Source organism: Notothenia rossii (genome assembly GCF_949606895.1).
Source record: "Notothenia rossii genome assembly, chromosome: 10".
NCBI lineage: Eukaryota > Metazoa > Chordata > Actinopteri > Perciformes > Nototheniidae > Notothenia > Notothenia rossii.
The window spans coordinates 35,118,519-35,141,261 of record NC_136908.1 but is presented as its reverse complement, the minus strand read 5'-3'; the positions used below and the strand labels follow the sequence as shown (position 1 = coordinate 35,141,261).

General features: G+C 41.4%; 1 protein-coding gene across 6 annotated transcripts in view; it reads left to right on the top strand.

Annotated features, from left to right (window-relative positions):
• Positions 1 to 749: 749 nt before the first annotated feature.
• The window catches only part of LOC307021324 (growth arrest-specific protein 7-like), a 56,923-nt gene continuing 34,929 nt past the window's right edge, over positions 750 to 22,743 (top strand). The window contains exons 1-5 of one of the 6 annotated variants that reach the window (XM_079653332.1): positions 750 to 1,259; positions 12,521 to 12,638; positions 19,644 to 19,721; positions 20,065 to 20,153; positions 21,520 to 21,573. In XM_079653332.1, the coding sequence (XP_079509458.1) occupies positions 1,080 to 1,259; positions 12,521 to 12,638; positions 19,644 to 19,721; positions 20,065 to 20,153; positions 21,520 to 21,573 (519 nt within the window). In that variant the 5' untranslated portion in view covers positions 750 to 1,079. Of the gene's footprint in view, positions 1,260 to 12,520; positions 12,639 to 19,643; positions 19,722 to 20,064; positions 20,154 to 21,519; positions 21,574 to 22,283; positions 22,357 to 22,743 lie in introns of all 6 variants that reach the window. The other 5 variants (XM_079653333.1, XM_079653335.1, XM_079653337.1 and 2 more) reach the window with 5 other exon arrangements.

Genomic DNA, 22,743 nt, shown 5'->3' with positions numbered 1-22,743 from the left:
ACCGACCCCACCACCTTCAAAAAAATCACCTCTTCAATCTGGCTTTTCATGTGTGATTGTTTTTGTATTATTTGACTTTAACTTTAGCTATATATTTATTTGTTGTTCCTTTCTTCTCTTTTCTTTTCTCTTCACTATTATCTGTAAAGCGTCTTTGAGCACCTGTAAAAGCGCTAACAAATTAAATCTATTATTATTATTATTATCATTATTAATATTGATTAGAGTGCACAATAGAAATAAAATAATTGAGAGAAGAAAAATATATATATTATCTATCAAAACCCAGTTAGATTAACATTAATTGGATTGCACACTTTGTTTGTTTGTGTGGATATGTAGCACATTAACATTTTAATAGCACTTAATGACTGACTGTATGGAAATGACAGTAAATGAAAATATAAAACGAAAAAAGCGATCATGAAAATGTTTCCAATAAATGAATACAATGATTTTTGACCACTTTGTTGTTCAGATATATCACATATTTGTAACTAAATGATACATGAATTGAAACAAAACACAGTTTAAACTGAGGAGCGACTCTCGTGAGTTTCATTTATTTTCTTCACTCCGCTGGGGTACTGCTCTCATGTCAAGAACAAGAAGCATGAGATCAGTGCATGCACTGCATCGTCCAATCAGTGAGCGATACACAGTAAGGGGGCGGGGCGAGTATCTGAGGATTTCATCGGAGGATGGACTGGTGGTTCCTCGATTATCGCTCCTCCATTATCGCTCCTCGCTCCTCGATCCTCGGTCCTCCGGCAGAAATAAGAGCCTTGGGACGGTACTCAAGATGGCGCAGACAAATCAACTTCCGGTGAGACCGAGGACCGAGGAGCGAGGAAATGAAAATAGTCGACCTGAGACAGGGCTGCTGTCCGACTTCAGGCGAGCTTTTTGAGACCTCCCCCGGCTGCGATCGGCTATTCTCGTCTACTTTCGAGGCGAGCCGCAGCTCGTCTCAAACAAGCCTCTTGTTTGCGTTTGCGTCAGTTAGTGAGGGCTGCCGGTGAGCAACAACTGTTGATCCACTTCCCCGCCCCCCCCACCCCATCACTGCGCTTTAGGGGATGTCTGGATCCTACTGCCGGAGTTTGTACCCTTTCAGCGGGGAGCAGCACCCGCAGGGACTCAGCTTCCATGCCGGGGACATGATCGAAGTGCTGCAGGCGGCGCCCGGAGGCTGGTGGCGGGGGCAGAGGGAGGGGTCATCGGGCTGGTTCCCCTCCAGCTATGTGCAGGTCCTGGAGGTGAGAGACATTTAATATATGCTTCCGTTATTTAATACTACTTCTGGATGTCAATGTGCTTAAATCCTACTTTTAATTTGTTATCCCTGCCACTGAAACACACATTTTCACACACACACACACACACACACACACACACACACACACACACACACACACACACACACACACACACACACACACACACACACACACACACACACACACACACACACACACACACACACACACACACACACACACACACACACACACACACACACACACACTGGAAGATAAAGGCAGCATTGACAGATATTCACTAATAACGGTGGCTGCGCATCAGATTAACCCTCCCACTATCACCTCTCAGGCAGCACTTCCTCATTCCAGACACATTCCTGTGAAATCCTCAGGCCTGCTCTCCTCTCTGCAATGAAAGCACAGGGTCACCTTCCAATTTCCCATTCTAATAGCTTTTTTCTAAAATTATATTACTATTAAAATGTTCTTGATTCTCATAAAAAATATAATTTGAAGAGGGAGGATGATAAATTACAATAAGAACAATTTACATTTTTGGTGACAATGTGCGACACCCATCCATTCTAATTGATTACCATTTTAATTGGATCTCTTTACACTGGATACTATCCTTCATGTAAATCATAACTATGCCCCTTTCTGAGCTGCTTTTTTCTGAAGCCAGGTTTCAGATGACACAGGAAATCTAAATTAGAGCCCAGTGAAAGTTGATGGATCTGCTCACTTTTAGATGTAATGCTTTGTATGTGTAAATGCCAGAGGTGGGAGTAAGTCCTACATGTGCAAGTCATGAGCAAGTCTCAAGTCTTGACCTACAAGTATCAAACAAGTCCCAAGTCACTGTGGTGAGAGTCATGTCAAGTCAAGTCATTGCTCAGGTCAAGCAAGTCAAGGCAAGTCAAGTCAAGTCATACGAAATTCTGATGAATAAGCCCAGTTTCTGCATTTAAATCAGTTAAAAGACAGTGGTTATGAAAATGGATTCAACCCACACTATGATCTTCATTACATACACAGCAGTGTTTCCCCTAGGATGGAGTCATAGCAGCGGTGCTAAGGCACGTGGGTCCAGCATAATGTGAGCGCGGAGCGCGTGGAATTTTTTAGTGTGTGCGCGTGCGAAGTCAGCACAAGAAAGGCTCTTGAGGCCTAGTACCAGGGCCGGTTCTAGACAATTTGCTTCCCTAGGTGAGATTTTAGGCGACATTTTATATAAAGAATAAATGAAAAATCTCTACAAAAGACAAATACACTACAAAAACAGAAACTTATTGACATAGGTAATATAAGTCAAAATGGCTTCAAATGTATTCAGTATTGTATAAACATGTTTGAATTGGGGGGTGGACGTCACATCCTCTAGGGGATTCCAGGGGTATGCCCCCCCGCGAAGATTTTTCTTTGAACATTTTACAGTAAAATGCTTCAATCTGGTGCACTTTGAGCACACAATTACTAGAGACCTGATCTAGGGGGTACAACTCTAAAACGCCCATATGAAAAAGATCGGTTTACATTTTAATAATCAAATAATTACTGTATATGAACATAAACAATAACCTACCATAGCCAATAACAAATAAATGTAGCTTATTTTATTTTTGTTGTTCATTCATATCTTACTTTACCTAGTTAACATTTATTTATTTATGCATATTTTTGTATCTCTCCAACTTTAAACAATATTTTTGGTTAACTGTCCTATAGTATACATTGGAATGATTTCAAACCTGTTTTTATTTATCCTAATAATTATAAAGGAGTGCCTTGGAAATATGTGTTTACATAATTTGTGGTCAAAACGTTTGAGACCCACTGAGATAACTTAGAAATTAACTATCTAAATACTCAGAGAGTCCTTTACCTCACTGAGCCTCTCAGTCTGACAGGAGAGCTCTCCTCCACCCTGGTTGTAGAAACATCTACTTCTTATATCCGTTAGCGCAGCTAGCACCAGATTCTAATAACAACAGCGCCGGTACCGGTGCGCCCTCTCCCTTGCTCGCTCTCTCGCTACCACGCTCGCACTTTGGCTGTGAGCTGCGGGCGCCTGATAAGCCAACATCCCCCACTTTCATCACTTACAGCGCCCACCAAAAAGTCTGTTCAAAAAGGCAGAATTCCAGGTAAGAAAATCACATATGGCATTTGCCATTACACATATTTCATTTACATTTCTGTTAACACTAGAACCGCCAACAGCGTCAGCACCTACATAGATATCATTTTCAAATCATTTCATTTGTTCCTCTTCATCATTTCCTTATAAACTAAGTAGGACGATTTAAAACTCACTTAATTGGGTTAATTTAGAAATTGCTACAGTTTATCATCATAACAGATCAAAAAGTTCAGATTCATTTTACAATAAATCAAAGAATGATGCACTTCTACAAACAAAAACAACATCATTAAAACATTTAAACAAACTACTAAAAGTAGATGAACTACATTATTCAAAAGTTTACAGTAACTTCTGATAATAACACAGGGGAAATAAACGAGGCATCTCTTTTCCCCTCTCTCTCTCTCTCTCTCTCTCTCTCTCTCTCTCTCTCTCTCTCTCTCCTGACAGCCCGTCAGTGTCGGGGTTAGTCAAAATGAATCCCCTGGCGGTTCTAGTGTTAATTTACCGTTTTGTCTTCTCTTTGCTTAATCGATTTGAAACCAAGTCTAACGTAGCTTAAACTTAACGTTAGCTTTCTAGCTAACACAACACATTCACGTAGTACCTTTCTCTGTGTTGTTTTTGTAGTGACGAATGAAGTTGGATGTTGTGGTGGTCCTGTCACTGATCTTTATGCTGCAGACCCTGCATACCACTGTTCTCTTCTTATTACCGTCATCGACAACATAATCCTTGAATCCAAACTTAACTATTTTTGGAGTAACGCTAGCCGCTGCCATGTTAACTGAGACTCCAGCCTTCTAGTGGATTGCCAGGTTTGCGCGCATGGCGCTATAATCACGTTTTTCGAAAAAACTAAATGTAATATCGCACTCCCAAAACAAACGCAAATATTTAATTTTAAACAGTCAAGTCCTTTCAAGTCATCTATCTCAAGCTTAAGTCAAGTCTCAAGTCATGAATACCAAGTCAAAGTCAAGTCAAGTCTTTTATCAATGTTAGTCAAGCAAGTCTCAAGTAAAAAAATATGCGACTCGAGTCAAGTCATGTGACTCGAGTCCCCACCTCTGGTAAATGCCCACCTAAAAGCCCCTTTGGCTTAGCTTTGGGATCCCAGAATGTTCTTGAGTGATTGATAGGTGGAAAGACACTCCGATTCCTGTTGGTGGAGATCCTAGGTGATCACCGGGTTCACCTGTTTCCTGTTATCCTTTTGAGGAGTACTTTTGTCAAATGCACATGGATTATTGCAGCAAGAGACACCCGAGATAGAAAGAGCAATCTGTGGGAAGGTTGTATCCCGTGTAACGCCCACTGTGATGTTGGCTTCATTGTCCGGTATAGCGTGGTGTGGATCCAAAGTGGATGAATATCAGGGAGAGCAGACAGATAGTGATGATCAGTGCGTTACTTTATTAACCTGTTAAGCCCTGAGCCTGTTTTTCAGGTCTCAGGCTCGAAAATGACATGACCTGAACAAATGACTATATGTTTAGGCCTGTCACGATAATTAGTTTTGTTGGACGATACATTTTCCTGGAAATTATTGCGATAAACGATAATATTGACCGTTGTAAGATCATTTTAGACCACTGACATAATGATAATATATGATAATAATTCAAGTACATCCTTTCAAACAGAACCAACCTTTTATTGAACATTGCAAATTAAGTGTGAAATAATATTGAAATATATAATAAAAACAAATTAATTAAATTATAAAAAATGTATTAAATAAATCACACAACCAAAACAATAAATTAAATAGACTCAGGCTTGAAAACAGAGCTCTCTTGTGGCCAAAACACGCAATTGCATTTGAAAATGCACTAGTAAAAAAATCAAATAAAGTGTATATATATGTATATATATATATATATATATATATATATTAGGGCCGGGACTTTAACGCATTAATTAAGATTAATTAATTACACAAACATTAACGCGTTAAAAAAATTAACGCATTTTAATCGCACTTATTTTTGCCCTGCGGAACATTTCTCACTGGATGAGTTTCAGGCGTACCGATTATACTGGAGCACTAACTAACGTTCATGACTTCAGACAACAACAAACCACAGTGAACAATAGTCAAACATGAACGAAGAAGCTGATGAGACCGCTTTGCTTGGCCCCGTGGATGGGACATTTTGTTTTAAAAAACGGACGGATGGAAGCGTCGATAAGAGCACGGTTGTATGAAATTATGCAAAAAGGAATTCAATTCGTAAATCTGATTTTGTCAGAAATCGGGAGAAATGCGGGAGAAATATGACCCCGGGAGGAAACCGGGAGAGGGCAATGAAATCGAGAGTTTCCCGCGAAAATCGGGAGGGTTGACAAGTATGAACCACACCCAACCCACACTCAACCAGATGACTGGTTTCAGGGCCAGGATAACTAAGTCCACGTCTGAAAAAGAACCAGCTCACTGGATTGCACTCGACTGTAGACCACTTGGAGTGGTAGAAGATAAGCGGCTGCAAAAGGTACTACAGATTGCATCGTCTGACACAACATATGAGCTGCCATGCAGAAAGACAGTGACAAAAAGAATCCAGCAGCTTTATGACAATGAAAAGGAAGATAAAGAGAATTTATTGGAGAAAGCTGAATGTGTTGCCCTGACTGGGGATCATTGGACCTCGGTAAGCAATTCAAATTACCTCTGTGTGACGGGACACTTTATTGACATCTTCTCACTGTTCTCAGGTCAAATATTTATATGTGATTAAAAATGCGATTAATTTCGATTAATTAATTACAAAACCTCTAATTAATTAGATTAATTTTTTTAATCGAGTCCCGGCCCTAATATATATATATATGAGCACACAAGCAAAAAAACCTCCTTAAAACAAAACTCAAGTGTACAGGCCACTGTCCATACAAAGACCCAGATACCTCAACAGGCCATATCCAAATCTGTAAATCAAAGATTCCGAGCCAGGAACACCAACATGTTTACCTTGTGGGGCTTAAGGCAGGATCTCTCTGGGGTAGCAATTTTGCCAGCTGTGCTGAACATTCTCTCTGAGCTAGTGCTTGTTGCACAAATGCACATGTATTGTATAAATCTCCTCTGATTATCACGCCACCACGTCAAGGGATCGGATGATGCATCAACTGCTTCTTCCTGGAGGAACTTTGTCAGCTCTAAATCAACAAGTACTCTTTTTGGGAGCGCAGCCTGGGGCTGACTTGTGGTTAATTGGGCTTTCTGTAGAAGGTCACTCAGCCTTTTCTTCCTGGCAGGTGCTGGTGGAGGTTCATCGTTTCCTCTGCAGCTTTACTGCAGCTCTCTTCGCTGCTGGCACCTTCTCTGCTTCCTTGTTGCTCTTTCATGTCCAGTAGCTCTTGCACAAGCTGTTGCCTGACATCATCTAAGACTTCTGCATCCTCCATGCTACCACGATACCTCGGATCCAAGATGGTGGCCTTGGTCAACAACAGCTGGATGTTTGGTGGGCTGTATTTCTGTACCCTGCACATGTTGCCCTTTATGTTTTCTGTGAGTTCAGTGTCATCGGGGCCTGGTGATAAAAGTTCACCTTTTAGTCGTTCCAACACAGGCTTAACTGAGGACACTGTGACATGTTTTTCCGCTGATAGCACATCTGTGGAATCAGCCACTGGCTTCATTGCTGCATTTATGGATTCTAACACAGAAACATCCTGCCAGGTTGGGTTGAGGTGGCCATGTTTTCGATCCTCAACGAGGACACGTCTTATGGCTGGGAGTTGCTCCAGCACCCTTTCTATCATCTTTTGCTTTGTTCCCCATCGTGTGGCGACATCCTGTGGGAAAGATAACATATTATTTTTCATTAGTCTAAATCAACATAATTAAACAAATACTACTTTTTCCATTTCCATTATTTATCACAAATAATTGTACATGTTATTATAATGTAAGCAATGATCATTACAGGTCCATATGTAAGTCACAAAAAAAATAAGAACTCTTTATTTATTTAATCTTAAATGAACCGTTAACATATTTTTTGTTGAATATTAACACAACTATCAATGATTTATCCATCACTCACCAGTATTAGACTGTGTTGGGGGAGATTGGCTTCAGTCTGTGCCTTTCTCAGGTCTCTCTTCTTTAGGCAGCTGAGGTTGAAGGTGTTGACAAGATTCCTACATACTCCCATGGCACGCGCTGTGCGATCCTTGTCACTGTCCAAACCATGAGACAAAGCCAAATGGTGGTTGTGGCCAAAGCAGTTGAGCCATGGCCAGCCGAGTTGGCTTATTGCAGCCACAATGTTTGCACCATTGTCTGTGGTTATATAGGCAAGTTTGTTCTCCTCCAGTGCCCAGTCTGCTAATAATAATAACAATACATGAGACTTGTATAGCGCTAAAGCAGACTGCAGGTTCTCTGCAAGTATGTTAGCAGTGTGGTTGTCCGGAATGTACCTGGTCTCTAAACACTTTGACTGCAGAGTCCAGTCATCTGTAATGTAATGCACGGTCAAGCTCATGTATGGTGTCATATTAGAGCTTGACCACAGAGTAAAAAGTAAAAAGAGATGTCTTTTAACTCTTTCAGAACTGTGTCTTTCACCTGGTTGTATAGACAGCTGCCGTGTTTGCTCCCAGCTGGGAAAACGGAATGGGGTGGTTGTGTTTCAGGTGCAGTTTGAGATTTGTGGTATTGCCTGCTTTTGTCGCTACCTTTTTTAAACAAAGGCGACATACCGGCTCATTAATATCCATAGGTTGGCCTCGTTCATTTGGCTTGAATCCGAAATACTCCCACACCGGAGATGTGGAATTAGGTTTTGTAACCAATTCCATTTCTATTTAAATTCCCCTCGAGTAATCACACGTTGTCTCCTGCTTGTTGCTACTCGCTATATTATTAATTTGGATGCTAGATCAAGCTACACTGCTGCATGTGCACGCGGAGTGCCTGACTCCTGACCTGGCTCTGTGTGTGACCCCCGCTCCTCACAGCCCGCCAGGCCGGCAGACACAACCAGTGTTGGGCAAGTTACTTCCAAGATGTAATACATTACATATGACTTATTACTGTCTTTTTTAAGTAATAAGTTACAATACAATATTACTGTCTCTGAAATGTAATGAGTTACACTACTTTTATATTACTTTTGAGTTACTTTCACCAAAATAACCGCAAAATAATGGCTAGGTATTTTAAATGCTAAAATGTAGTTTAGTGCAGCAACTGCAGTGTTAATTTTGGCAGCTGTTTTTGATTTAGTCTTAGTCTTTAGACGAAAATGGTTATTAGTTTTAGTCACATTTTAGTCATTTCTATCCTTCATAGTTTTAGTCGACGAAAACTTTACTGGAGTATTTAAATGTTTTGCTACTGTGTACTTCTACTCCACTACAGTTCAGAGGTACATGGTGTACTTCTCCTCCACTACATGTATTTAATACCTTTAGTTTACTTTACAGATGTGGATGAATGATGTGAAATATAATCAAGTGTTAAATCAGACTTTAGTTCCACCTGGAGTAAATCCACAAGCTACCCTGCAGTATACAGAGAACACTTTCATTCTCAATCATTATAAAACATATCATATACAGTGGGGCAAAAAAGTATTTAGTCAGCCACCAATTGTGCAATTTCTCCCACTTAAAAAGATGAGAGGCCTGTAATTTTCATCCTAGGTATACCTCAACTATGAGAGACAAAATGAGAAAAAAAAATCCAGAAAATCACATTGTCTGATTTTGAAAGACTTTATTTGCAGATTATGGTGGAAAATAAATATTTGGTCAATAACAAAAGTTCATCTCAATACTTTGTTATATACCCTTTGTTGGCAATGACAGAGGTCAAACGTTTTCTGTAAGTCTTCACAAGGTTTTCACACACATGGCCCATTCCTCCATGCAGATCTCCTCTAGAGCAGTGATGTTTTGGGGCTGTCGCTGGGCAACACGGACTTTCAACTCCCTCCAAAGATTTTCTATGGGGTTGAGATCTGGAGACTGGCTAGGCCACTCCAGGACCTTGAAATGCTTCTTACAAAGCCACTCCTTCGTTGCCCGGGCGGTGTGTTTGGGATCATTGTCATGCTGAAAGACCCAGCCACATTTCATCTTCAATGCCCTTGTTGATGGAAGGAGGTTGTCACTCAAAATCTCACGATACATGGCCCCATTCATTCTTTCCTTTACACGGATCAGTCGTCCTGGTCCCTTTGCAGAAAAACAGCCCCAAAGCATGATGTTTCCACCCCCATGTTTCACAGTAGGTATGGTGTTCTTTGGATGCAACTCAGCATTCTTTCTCCTCCAAACACGTCTAGTTGAGTTTTTACCAAACAGTTCTATTTTGGTTTCATCTGAGCATATGACATTCTCCCAATCCTCTTCTGGATCATCTAAATGCTCTCTAGCAAACTTCAGACGGGCCTGGACATATACTGGCTAAAGCAGGGGGACACGTCTGGCACTGCAAGATTTGAGTCCCTGGCGGCATAATGTGTTACTGATGTTAGCCTTTGTTACTTTGGTCCCAGCTCTCTGCAGGTCATTGACTAGGTCCCCCTGCGTGTTTCTAGGATTTTTGCTCACCGTTCTTGTGATCATTTTGACCCCACGGGGTGAGATCTTGCGTGGAGCCTCAGATCGAGGGAGATTATCAGTGGTCTTGTATGTCTTCCATTTTCTAATAATTGCTCCCACAGTTGATTTCTTCACACCAAGCTGCTTACCTATTGCAGATTCAGTCTTCCCAGCCTGGTGCAGGTCTACAATTTTTTTTCTGGTGTCCTTTGACAGCTCTTTGGTCTTGGCCATAGTGGAGTTTGGAGTGTGACTTTTTGAGGTTGTGGACAGGTGTCTTTTATACTGATAACAAGTTCAAACGGGTGCCATTAATACAGTTAACAAGTGGAGGACAGAGGAGGCTCTTAAAGAAGAAGTTACAGGTCTGTGAGAGCCAGAAATCTTGTTTGTTTGTAGGTGACCAAATACTTATTTTAAAGAGGAATTTACCAATTAATACATTAAAAATCCTACAATGTGATTTCCTGGATTCTTTCCCCCCATTCTGTCTCTCATAGTTGAAGTGTACCTAGGATGAAAATTACAGGTCTCTCATCTTTTTAAGTGGGAGAACCTGCACAATTGGTGGCTGACTAAATATACTTTTTTGCCCCACTGTATATTATTCTGAAATGGACCAATCTGCACAATCACTACTTTTACTGTCGCTACTTTAACTATATTTTGATGATCATACTTTTTTTACTTGAGGAACTCTTCTTACACAATGGTATTTTTTTACTTAACTACAAGATCTGAGTACTTCTCCCACCTCTGCGCACCTGATGTGATAACGTTACTCGTAATTGGGGCAACAGAGCTACGAGTTAAGGAATTCGAAAATTATGTATTTCTCCGCCTGAATATGACGCTTTTTGGCCGGCTGTTTGGACAGACTACTCTACTCGTGTCAACGCGCTAACGCGAAAACACTAATGGCAAACGAGCTTTGTCCACATCGAGCCTTGTAGAGTGTCTCTATACTTCTGAATGCTCCGTCCCCGGCAGATCTCTGTGTGCCGCTGCAGCGTGTCTGTTAGGCCCCGCCCCCGCACACAGAGAGACACAGGGAGATCTCTCTTCTGGAGTGAAGAGAGCGGAAATAATGATATTGTAAGTTAGAAACGTAAGATGTATTTTGACAGACAAGACGGACAATTGGGGGGAAATACCCTGCATTTTCAATGTCCGATAGTCCACCATTAACACCTTAGTCCCGTCTCGTGAACGAATGACGAAGTATAAAATATTGGTACCGTGAGTTATGTACTAAGTGCGTAAGCACTCTTGCTTAGTGCTAATTCAGAGGCTTGGCGTTAGACTTTTGTCTGTTTTGTTTAGGTTATGAAAAATGGTTAATATTGAGTTTTAAGTTGGTATAACACATTAATAGTTTGTTAAATGTTAAGAAGCCCTGAGACACAGTTTCGTGAAAATTGTTTTGTTTGCCCCCGCCGGCAGGGGGCTATCGGGCTTAACAGGTTAAAGTCCAGTTGGTGGCTTTGTATGTCTCTTCAGCCTTATTTCTTTCAGAAGTTGCAATGACATTTCACACCTATGGGGGATCTTGTAAAATTAAGATCCATGGTTCAGTTGCCAGGGAGAGGTCCCAACACTAACATACAATGAAGATTAATCAGAATGTTCTGTACATTAAACTATGTGATTCATCACTTGTGTTCCTGGGAAAGCAGGGCCTTCAAATGATTGTACTTTGAGGGAAATTATACATTATTGTTCAATTCATAACCACAATAACAAGAAGGTATACATGTGTCATTTGACACATAATAAAACAACTTTTTGCATATTACATAATTATATATCAAGACAAGCATGTGTAAGCCTAGTCACACCCCGCATGAGATCAGTTAGAGAGGGCAGTATGATCATTCAAATCTGGACGCATGGAGTTGCATAAAGTTGAGGGAAGCAGTCACTTCCTGTGTTGTCATGCAGTGGCTTTTGAACGGTCACAGCGAGACATGCATTGTAGAGTACTTAGTGGGGAAAGCAGAACTGTGGATTGACATGTTGCTATATGATCCTGAACAGAAGTGCAGATAAGATGTGAGGAGAGCACAGTGTGTGTCAGTATGACCCTGTGTCAGCCACGTCATGTGTCTGGCTGGAGTAGAAGCTGCGAGGAGAGGGAGTGAGACAAACAAGGCTTTAGAAATCCACATAAACTGGAGGGGTGGGTTGTAACAGAACAGGCTTTGTTAGCAGTACTTGCCACTCTCACAAACACATTATGCAGACTATAATCACAGTTTGTGTGCATGTACGGTACATATTGTAGTTCCATGCAGCCTGCTCAACTCTGAAGTCATTGGCTGCTGGTTGTGAAATACTTGAGGAAGTGGGAACCTAATTGAAGTCAAACTTTTTGTTGCACAATTTTAGAGCCTTCAGTGTTTTTGTTAAATTCTGTTAAATGTTTTACCTACTGCACTTTTTTAAATTTAGACAGTCTTAAGTTTTAAGAAATACAGCTTGTGTTTGAAATTCAAATCCAAAGTGCTGGTGGTTATTGACACAAGCTGACTGTGTGTTTCGACAGAGGACAGCATCTCTCTGTCAGCTCCCTGTGGAGGGGCTCAGAGACCCCCTGCCTCCTCAGTGGAGATGCTACATGTCTCCACAAGGCTGCCGATACTACGTCAACACCACAAGCAACGGTAAGAGTCAATGAAGTAAAATAGTCAAGGACACATTTTTAAGATGTATTTCCACAACATAACCCCACTCTCTGTTTGGGTAACAGATTCCTCTGCTAACAGCCTGTAAACAATACTAAACTAGGCTGTCGTTTAAATATTGCATACAGCACATATATAGATATAATGACCTGCTCCTTCAAATCAAATCAAGCTTTATTTATATAGCACCTTTCACAGTGGTAACACAAAGTGCTTCACAAAAAAACATAGACAATTCACAAATAGAAACAATACTATCTCTCCCTTCCAGGTTAATAATCAACTCATAGCTTCGCGATATACACTGTATACATTTATATATATGTATGCATACATACATACATACAATACACATTTTTTAAAGAATAATAAAATACAATTCAGTTAAAAGTCAAATTTAAAAAGGTGGGTTTTGATTTTTTATCTTAAAAGTGTGATCCCTCTCTGCTGCCTCAGATCCTCTGGAGGCTGTACCACAGCCACATCTCTGTGATAATAAAATGATGCTCACCGTGGGTCTTTGTTTTACCTTTGGGTACGGTAAAAAGGCCAGTACCAGAACACTTGAGGGTTCTAGAGGGCTCATAGGTTAAAAGCAAATCCGATAAATAGCTATGCCCAAGACCATAAAGAGTTTAAAAGAACAATTCAAGTATTTTCAAATGGATTCTGTAGCTCACAGGGAGCCAGTGCAGAGACGTTACAATGGTGGTGATGTGTGCTCTGGTCCTCGTTCAAACACGTGCAGCTGAGTTTCGCAGCAGTTATAGTGATGCAATATTCTTTTTAGGCCTAACAGAAAGTAGTGCATTGCAGTAATGGATTCTACATGTTATCAAAGCGTGCATCCGTGTCTCTGTACTGGCCTGAGAGAGAAACAGTTGTACTTTGGCAATATTCCAGAGATGATAAAATGCTCTTTTTGTTATATTTCTGATATGTGGTTCAAAGTGTAGTTCCGAGTCTAAGATTACCTCTAGGTTCTCAACTTGTTGGCAAGGTTTTATATGTAGTTAATGAAGTTCTGAACCCAGTTTCTCTCTCTGAGCTCCAGAACTAATAATTAAGGGCTCAGTTTTGTCCTGGTTGAGCTGAAGAAAATTATACGAGTTGTTTGTTGATTTATTTATTGGGGGGTGCTCGTTCTTCCCGTGGCTCACTTAGACGAGGGCTTTTTAACTAAGTGGAGGTGGCAAAAACTGTCCTGCCTTGCTCCCCAACTTCACTTTGGATTCAAAATAAAAACATTATTTACAAATAAGCTTTGACTTATCATAGTGGTATGCGACAGATTATATTTCTCTGCAGTGGAGTCGAACATCAAGTATACAGAGCAATGGGACCAGTGAGAGAGGGGTAGAAGAAGTGATACTGCTGATAGTTTCATTTTTTATTACACAATAGCACTCAGTGTTGACTCACACAGAGACAGCGTCATACCCTGCTCTGGAGACACTGTCTCTGAGTGACGTCACTGTGAAAGCTAACTGATGATACCAACATCTTGTCACTTCAAGACGTGGATGCAGTGTGAGATAAAGGGACAATATTTGCATTTTCTAATTCTTCAAGCCTGGGCACACAAAATGCTGTATGAGTGTTTGCACAAAATGTTGTTCTTGGAGCTTGTTAAAGTTCTTGGTGGAAAGCTAACGGCCTACAGCCATTTCTCTGTATTTTGCCCCGTTCTCTGCTCCCACAGTAGGGACCTATAGTCCATGTCACATCCTCTCTCTTTATCGAGAACAATCAGAGGCAAACCAACATGATGGGGCTCTTTTGACCATCTTAACGCAGGCCTGGGCGTCACTCTGGACTCTAGCCTCACCTTCAACTCCCACATCAGGTCTACTGTCAAAACTGCATTTTTCACCTACGAAACATCTCCAGACTCCGGCCCTCTATCCCCGACCCCGTTGCAGAAACATTGATACATGCCTTCATCTCCTCTCGTCTGGACTACTGCAATGGAGTTCTGCTCGGGGTCACTAGCAAAGCCCTGGAGAGGCACCAGTACGTCTAGAACTCTGCAGCCAGGCTCCTCACCTGCACTAAGCCCTGGCAACACATCACCCCCACCCTCCTCCACCTTCACTGGCTCCCGGTCAAGTCACGCATCCAGTACAAACTCCTCCTGCTAACTTACAAATCTCTCCACTCCCTAGCCCCTGCATACATCGCTGACCTCCTTCAGCCCTACACCCCCTCTCGTCAGCTGCGGTCCTCCGACACAGGGCTGCTCTCCATCCAGCGCTCCAAGCTGAAGTCCTTTGGCGACAGATCCTTCAGTGTCACAATCCCCCACCCTCTGGAATTCTCTCCCCTCTGCTATCAGGAATGCCGACTCTCTGGAACACTTTGAATTAATTGTGTTAAAATATTTAACGCATTTAACGCATGTGCAGAATGGCCCATCCCATACATCCCGCCAGTGGCAGCGCCAGGGTATGGCTGGGGTAGGCTATACCCATACCAAGAAATGGCTTAAACCCACCATGAAAAAGGATGTTAAAGTAAGAAAAATAAAGTCCGCCAACTCGCGCCGAATAAATTGCACAGACAGCAGTTAGTAAGATTGATTTCAGTAGCCACTTGTCTGTTTTTTGAAAACTTTTGTCACGTAGTGATCGTCTTCTCAATAGAACATCTTTGATAATGTCTTCTGGCCAATCAGAATCAAGATAACGGCGTGGTGTTGTTGCAGGAAGTCCCGATGGAGAATACTTTTGCTGTAGTACAGGGGTGCACATAACTGGTTATAAGTAGGTTATGTGCGTTATCTGAAATGCGTACCGTCACTTGTGTCACAAAGCGCATTCGCGTACCGACGTACTTGTGAAGCTTTTCCAGAAGGCGGTTAGATCACCGGACGACAGAGTCGGTCTCCGTGTGCACAGACAGGGCTGCTGTTAACGTCCGTCTGTACAACGGAATTGTGCCAAAACTACGCCAACCGGCTACGGAGTGAGACTCCCCCATTCACTGGAGAACTGCGCTAAAACAGCTGATCACAACGTTGACATTCTGTGGTCACGAAGTACTCCACTAGTCCCCCCCCCGTCGACTTTCCTGAAGTACTCCCCCGTTAGAAATATTTTTTTTTGGGTAGAAATCAACACGTAATGAAATAAGACCCCACGGTTTGATGATTGATAGGTGTGTGGGCTGTCTTTCATTTTGACACACAGAACAATGTTATAATAAACATACATACTGTATGTTAAACGGATATATCCGCCTTCTTTCATTTATCTTTCCATTCCCACAACAATATACATAAAGAAATTGCATATTTTGGACATAGTTCGAATGGTGATTAATCATGATTAATTAATGTTTAAGCTGTGATTAATCTGATTTGAAAATGTTAATCTTTTGACAGCCCTACTATTATTTATATTATTATTATTCTTATTAAACGATTAAATCAAAACTCCTGTTGTGATGTTAAACTGGGAGTGTTTCCTCAGATTTCTTTTTTTTTTTCTTGTAACAAGGTTTATGGGCTTACCTTAAGCAGTAGAAGGATCATTTCCCAAAGCTAGACGTGCGCTAGAACAAAGGAGTTCCTCAGAGAGAAATAAATAGTTTTTTTCTTCTTTTTTCATCTGCATGTTAATTAAAACAGCAGCAGAATCTATATCCTGGCTCCTAAACATTTTTGCTGAGGGCTCAGAAAACCCCCAAGCTCCATGTTCTGCAATGAAGCTGGCTTTCGGGAAGATGGCGTGGATATGTAGGCTATCATTCAGCCCTAGTCTTTTACATCCATTTAATTCAAATGTACACTCATACATTATGAGTATGGTATATTTTCCTTCATCAAGACTATTCAGGATGGACAACCTTTCAGACCTCAGCTGATCTTTGAAAAGCTGGCTGAAATCATCCCTGCTTCTGCTACATTTGCATCACAGTATCTGAAGCTATGAATCCGATCTCTCAACTGTATAAATAGAAACTATTATCATTTAATTGTGATGTAAACATTTTTTTTTAATGGTATTTTTACTGCTTTCCTGTTGGCAAGTCACACAATGTAGGACATTCTCTGAGGTAAGTAGATTATGATGTATGTCTTTGCATTAGTACCCTATATTTCTTAAAATATTGAGTTTTATTAGAATTTAATGGAGAGGAATATTGTGTCTTTAGAGCCAGTGAGTTAAGTCTGTTATAATATTATTATGATATATTATTATAGTTAGGGGCAGCAGTGGCTTCAGGTCACGCCCCGATCGGACCAAAAATAGCTCCTCGCAGGGTCTTGCAAATGTATGTGCATGTGTGCACCTATATGTCACCTGTATTCCAATGCATGTGTGTTTTTGTACTGTGTGTGTGTATTAATATACATATATGTATATATATACAAACAGAGTGGGGAAACTGAATTCCCTCCTAGGGGGATCAATAAAGTTAATCTTAATAATAACAGCAGCATTATGCACCTACTGACCAACTGAAAGCACAGCTACAGGGGGGGGGGGGGGTTGTCTGTAGCAGGTCCTAATGAATTTGATGCAACAAACAATAATTAGACCCTCCAGAAAAACGCGGGCCAAAATCCTTAATTATGCGGGCTAAAATCATTGATTATGCGCTAAAAATGCGGGGTTTTTATGTGATTTTATGCGGGAAAATTGCGGGAAGTTGCGTAATATGCGGAAAGTTGCGAAATATGCGGAAAGTTGCGAAATATGCGAACAGTTGTGAAATATGCGGGAAGCGGAAAAAAGTGATTATTCTCACACACACACACACACACACACACACACACACACACACACACACACACACACACACACACACACACACACACACACACACACACACACACACACACACACACACCTACCTCCTCCTCATTCTGTTTTCATTTACTCGTTCGTTATCTGACCAGCTTCAATATTGTAGGCTACTCACCTCGTTTCTTGCAACCCTCGAAAGGGTTTTGGAGGTTGAAGCCTCTGTGAGCGTGAGTTGCTTGGCTTTCTTGTCCGCAGCAGAAACCATTTTTGAATGTTTGAGCGAATCGAAGTGGGTATTCACAGTCGATTTCCTTTTATGCTCCAACACACAGTTGCACGGGGTACAGAACAGTTTCCCCCCACTTTCGTGCAAGACATTGGGGTACTGCTTTGCCCGGTCTTTAGCTGAAATGTTCGTGGGTAAATGTGATGGATTCGATTTGTTCATCTTGGTGTGTAAATTCCACACCTTCACACGACGGTGTTTGCCTTCTGTGATGTGCGGGCTGATGACGTTGCGTCATCATCACTACTCGTCAAGACGAGTTACCTTTTAAAAAAAATTCTCAACTTTGTGTGGAAAAATGCGGGGATTATGCGGCCTTTTGATAAATATGCGGAATTTTAAAAATCTGCGTCATTTTGCTGATTATGCGGGAAATTCTGCGATCGCAGAATCGCGTTTTTCTGGAGGGTCTAAATAATAAATAGCTTTCTGGGGTACAAATAACGTATATTCAACAATGCCAGGATAATATGCTACCATTGCATGATTGAAATGTGTTAGCGTTATACAACTACACAAAAAAACAAAATACATTGATTAAGAATGGACAACCGAGTGGTTAGGGCAGTGGTTCTCAAATTTTTTCTGTCATTCCCCACTTTGAACAGGTGGGCCTTTTCAAGCCCCACCTGTTCCTCATCGCTCCAATCAAATGCTAGGCCAAGCTTAAAATTGTCAAATGTATCGTTCGTAAAACAGGGGTCTCCAACCTTTTTTAGCATGAGAGCTACTTTAAGAAAAAATAGAACAAGTCGTGAGCTACTTTTACTCCTCTTTTTAGTTTTTTTGCAGTGTATATATTTAGCACATTTTAACATTATTATATGCTTACCTTTAACCTTTGTGTGCTGTTTGGGTCTGTGGGACCCGTTTTCAGGGATGTAACGATACCAAAAACTCAAGGTACGATAATATCGCGATAAAAAGTCCACGGTACGATATTTATCGCGATATTGAAAAATATAGAAAAAAAATGTGATTTAAAAAAATTATAATTCTTTATTAAATAATAAATCTGATTTGTACAGCATTTTAGTCAGATAGTAGTATTTAAAGTGTCAACAATATAATAATCAGACCCTGCAATAGAATAAATCAAGTTTCACTTTCGTTTTTCAAGTAACTCAACTCACTCTCTAACTCACTCACTCAGCATCATCAAGGTTATCTTTTAGGAATATGAGCATGTCCACATTTTCAGGTAGAAGCTGGGATGTTTGGGCGTTTACAATATCCCCTGCTGTGGAAAAAACTCTCTTGCTTGGTACTGATGTTGCTGGGACAGAGAGATATGCTTTGGCCATGGGTGACAGCAGTGGGTAAAACTGTGCATTGTCAAATAAGTCTGTAAATGATTTTGGTTTCAGTTGTGTGTGTGTGTGAGCAGGCTCGGATTGGCCATCGGTAGTATCAGGACTTTTCCCGGTGGGCCGCTGCCGTTGGTGGGCTGCTGCCTTCGGTGGGCCGCTGCCTTCGGTGGGCCGCTGGCTCTGGCATAGGTAGGCCGTGGACTTTCACAGTGCCGCTGCGCAGGTACCGCATCCACCGACGCAAACACACAGCGGCGCTGTGAAAGTCAACCGCCGTTGCGAGTCTCCGGCTGTAACAGTCCACTACTGCCCACGAGGAACCGGGTTCGATAACGGCTTGAGGTCCAAAAAATGTATTAAAAAAATAATAAACTCCCGTTCATCGCATCCATTCGCGACCCACCTTTGACATCTCTGCGCCCCACACTTTGAGAAACGCTGGGTTAGGCTATAAAACATAACAGATCCCACTCCAAAGTGAAATAAATGTGGAACACTGTAAGATCTGTTTAACTACTGACTGAAGTGCCAAGTATGCAACCATTCACTTTCAATGTGAACACTGTGACAAGAGTATGACAGCTGGTAGGCATTCCGGTTTCCTAATGCCCCCCCCTTCTCCTTAACACTCCATCAGAGACGACATGGGAGAGACCGTCCAGTGCCCCTGGGACCCCAAACACCTGCCTCTGCCACAGACCCCCCCTGCCAATAGGTAGGGTCTGCAGTGTGTCAGCACCCTGTTCAGCAAAAACACTTCCTGTGACTCATCTCTGCCCTGCTGGGAGGCCTCCTCCATTTCTGTTGATTACATTTTCATCAGTTGCTAAATATTTAGGAAGGAATTTGCACCAAACTTATTGGTGAATTTATGAATAGTTAGTGGAACCCAATCAAGATCTCTATTATTTATCTTTGCTTGCCTCATATAAGACATAATATACACACAACGAGAAGGAAACGTTCATCCTGGATCAGCAAAGGTTACAGCCAATCAGCACCAAATAACTAAGGACTTTCTCTTTCCCTCTCACCCTCTTTCTCTCATTTCTCTCCAGTAAATGGATTTCACTCAAGTGGTAGTCCGTTGCATCATGTGGAACATTCACACAACAGTGTGGTTAGGAAAAGCAGTTCAGAGCCACAGGTAAAGCCGTTAAACTATTCAAACAAATCCTTTTCCTCTACCACTGGTCAAACCTCACCCAATGAGCTTTATGGGGCTGACACACATGGTAAATAGACTGCATATATGTAGCGCTTTATACAGGGAGCATCAACTGCAGGGGCTGGGATCAAACCCACAACCTTCCAATGGAAGGACGACCTGCACTGCCTCACAGGCACAGTTGCCACAATTGCTTGAATTACCCGATTTGGCCTCAGGAGTTCATACGTTACTTTGTGTTAGACAGATAAGCTAATTGCCTTTACTAAACAGTTACTACGCAGATCTGTAAGGTTTGCTAATATAAACACACATAAAAGTGAAAAAATCAATAATTAGTTGAAAACGAATCAGTTTTTGCCAATCAATGCAGTTCTTCAGGAAAATAGCAAGCATGTTGCCAGACGACATACAGACGCTCTGGAGCTTGATGAAATATTTGGCTGATTAATAAGATTTATCTTAGACTATTAAAATACACTGTTTAAGCGTCGCCTTTCAGAAAGCTTAGGGCTCAGGGACAGACATTTACCTTGGCATCATTCTCAGGGGGTTGACCAGCTTTTCTTCTGCTGCCTATTTCAAGAATGGGATATTTCAAAGGTCTCTTTCTTGGGGTGTGGGCAAATAGCTCTATAGCGCCCCCTACAAAGTTGCTAACAGGCAGCCTCTCAGCAGTATTGTAAATCCAACAGGAAGTTAGTCATCTTCTGAGCTTTTGAGAAGTTAGAGGTTTTTTTTTTGTTGAGAACTTAGAGTTGCTTGGGCAGGGGCTCTAATAAATCATCAGTCTGACCTCAGTTCCAGCTCTCCTGTGTGCTCCTTGTGTTCCAGTTCTTTGCTCCAAGAATCTCATCACATAAGTCATTTTCTATTTTATGTGCAGTCCATTTTTTACTTTTCACATGCCGCATTTAAACAAGCTCCTCCTACGGATTTCATCCAACCAACTTCCAATTTTGTCGGTACTATCATAACACCTTGATGATATAAAGTGTTTTAAAGCTTTAGTCTCCATCCCAAGCCCTCGCCGTGTCTTGGTGGAGAAAAAGTTTACTCAGAACACAGTAAATTACTACTAATTTGTTAGGGGTGTGTGTGTGTGTGTGTGTGTGTGTGTGTGTGTGTGTGTGTGTGTGTGTGTGTGTGTGTGTGTGTGTGTGTGTGTGTGTGTGTGTGTGTGTGTGTGTGTGTGTGTGTGTGTGTGTGTGTGTGTGTGTGTGTGTGTGTGTGTGTGTGTGTGTGTGTGTGTGTGTGTGTGTGTGTGTGTGTGTGTGTGTGTGTGTGTGTGTGTGTGTGTGTGTGTGTGGCGGTCATGTCTGACAGAGGTGTGTTCTCTCTGCAGAGCCCAGGATCAACGTCAGCTACCAGGAAACAGAACAAGGAAACTACAGTCACAGTGAGTGTGGAGGATAACAGGAACTCTGATCTCTGAACCCCCCCTGAACCCTCCCTGCCTCTCTACAGTAGCCCTAAAGGAACACATTTGATCCCATCAGAGAAAGGCTTCAGTATTTCTTCGGTCTTAGTTTAAAACCACAAGCTGGAGACATTTTCTAGGTTGACTAGCATGGAATTCCTTGAGATTAGCATGATGATTAAGAGCAGATATTTTTCCCGCATATATTTAGCTATTTAGTCCAAGATCGGAGGCTCTTTGACACTAAGGGGGCAGTACAGGTCATTATTTTATAATTAATGGATTCAGTATTTCTTTAAATAACATTTTGTGTCTAAAAAAACAAGAAGATTGAACAGGGTGATTTCCATAATAAAGTGAACATGTATTACACATTGTTGAGGATCCTTACATTTGTGTTGTATCAAGCATGCAGTTTATATGGATTTCGGTGTCAGATTTATTTGTTTTTCAGATTGAAGTAGAAAAAGCTCTGTCAGTAGCAGACTTGCAAACAATCCAAAGACCTCACTTGAGAATGTTGGGGGTAGCCTTGCCCTGGTCTCCACCAGAGGAGGGGGGGGGGCGCGCAGTTGAAACCACTCCAGCTGTCAATGTCTGGACCTCAGCAGTGACACATAATAATCTGTATAAACCATGGTAAGTTTGAACTCCAGTTATTGTTTCCAATCCGAATACTGGCTCTGAAGAAGTCATCAGCTGTTTGTGGTGCCACTGAAGAAGAAGAATTGCATCCTTGCTGCAGGGTGTTTGCCTTCTGAGGTGAGCTGGAAGAAATTAAAAAAGTTAGCCCCATTCTTTGTTAAACTTGGGTCTATTTGTATCTTAATTGTCATTAAAAGATTTTCATTTATTTTCCTTTTGAGATGTGTGGTTTCTTTCCCTTTCCATTTCAATGGTAATGCATAACTGAATTGGCAGCTGAAGAAGATGCATTTGCTTTTTTTAAAAAAACATTATCATTTTCTTTTGCTAAACTTTGAAATGATGACTTGTCGAATCCTAACCTTAAGCCACTGGTTTTAGAGAATTGTATTTTGTATTCTGTATGAATGATTTTCAAAAAGCAGTGATTATCTTCTTCTTTCTCTACGACCCTGGAATTTCACAAGAAAGGAAAAATAATCAAGCTCTCAGCATTATAGGATC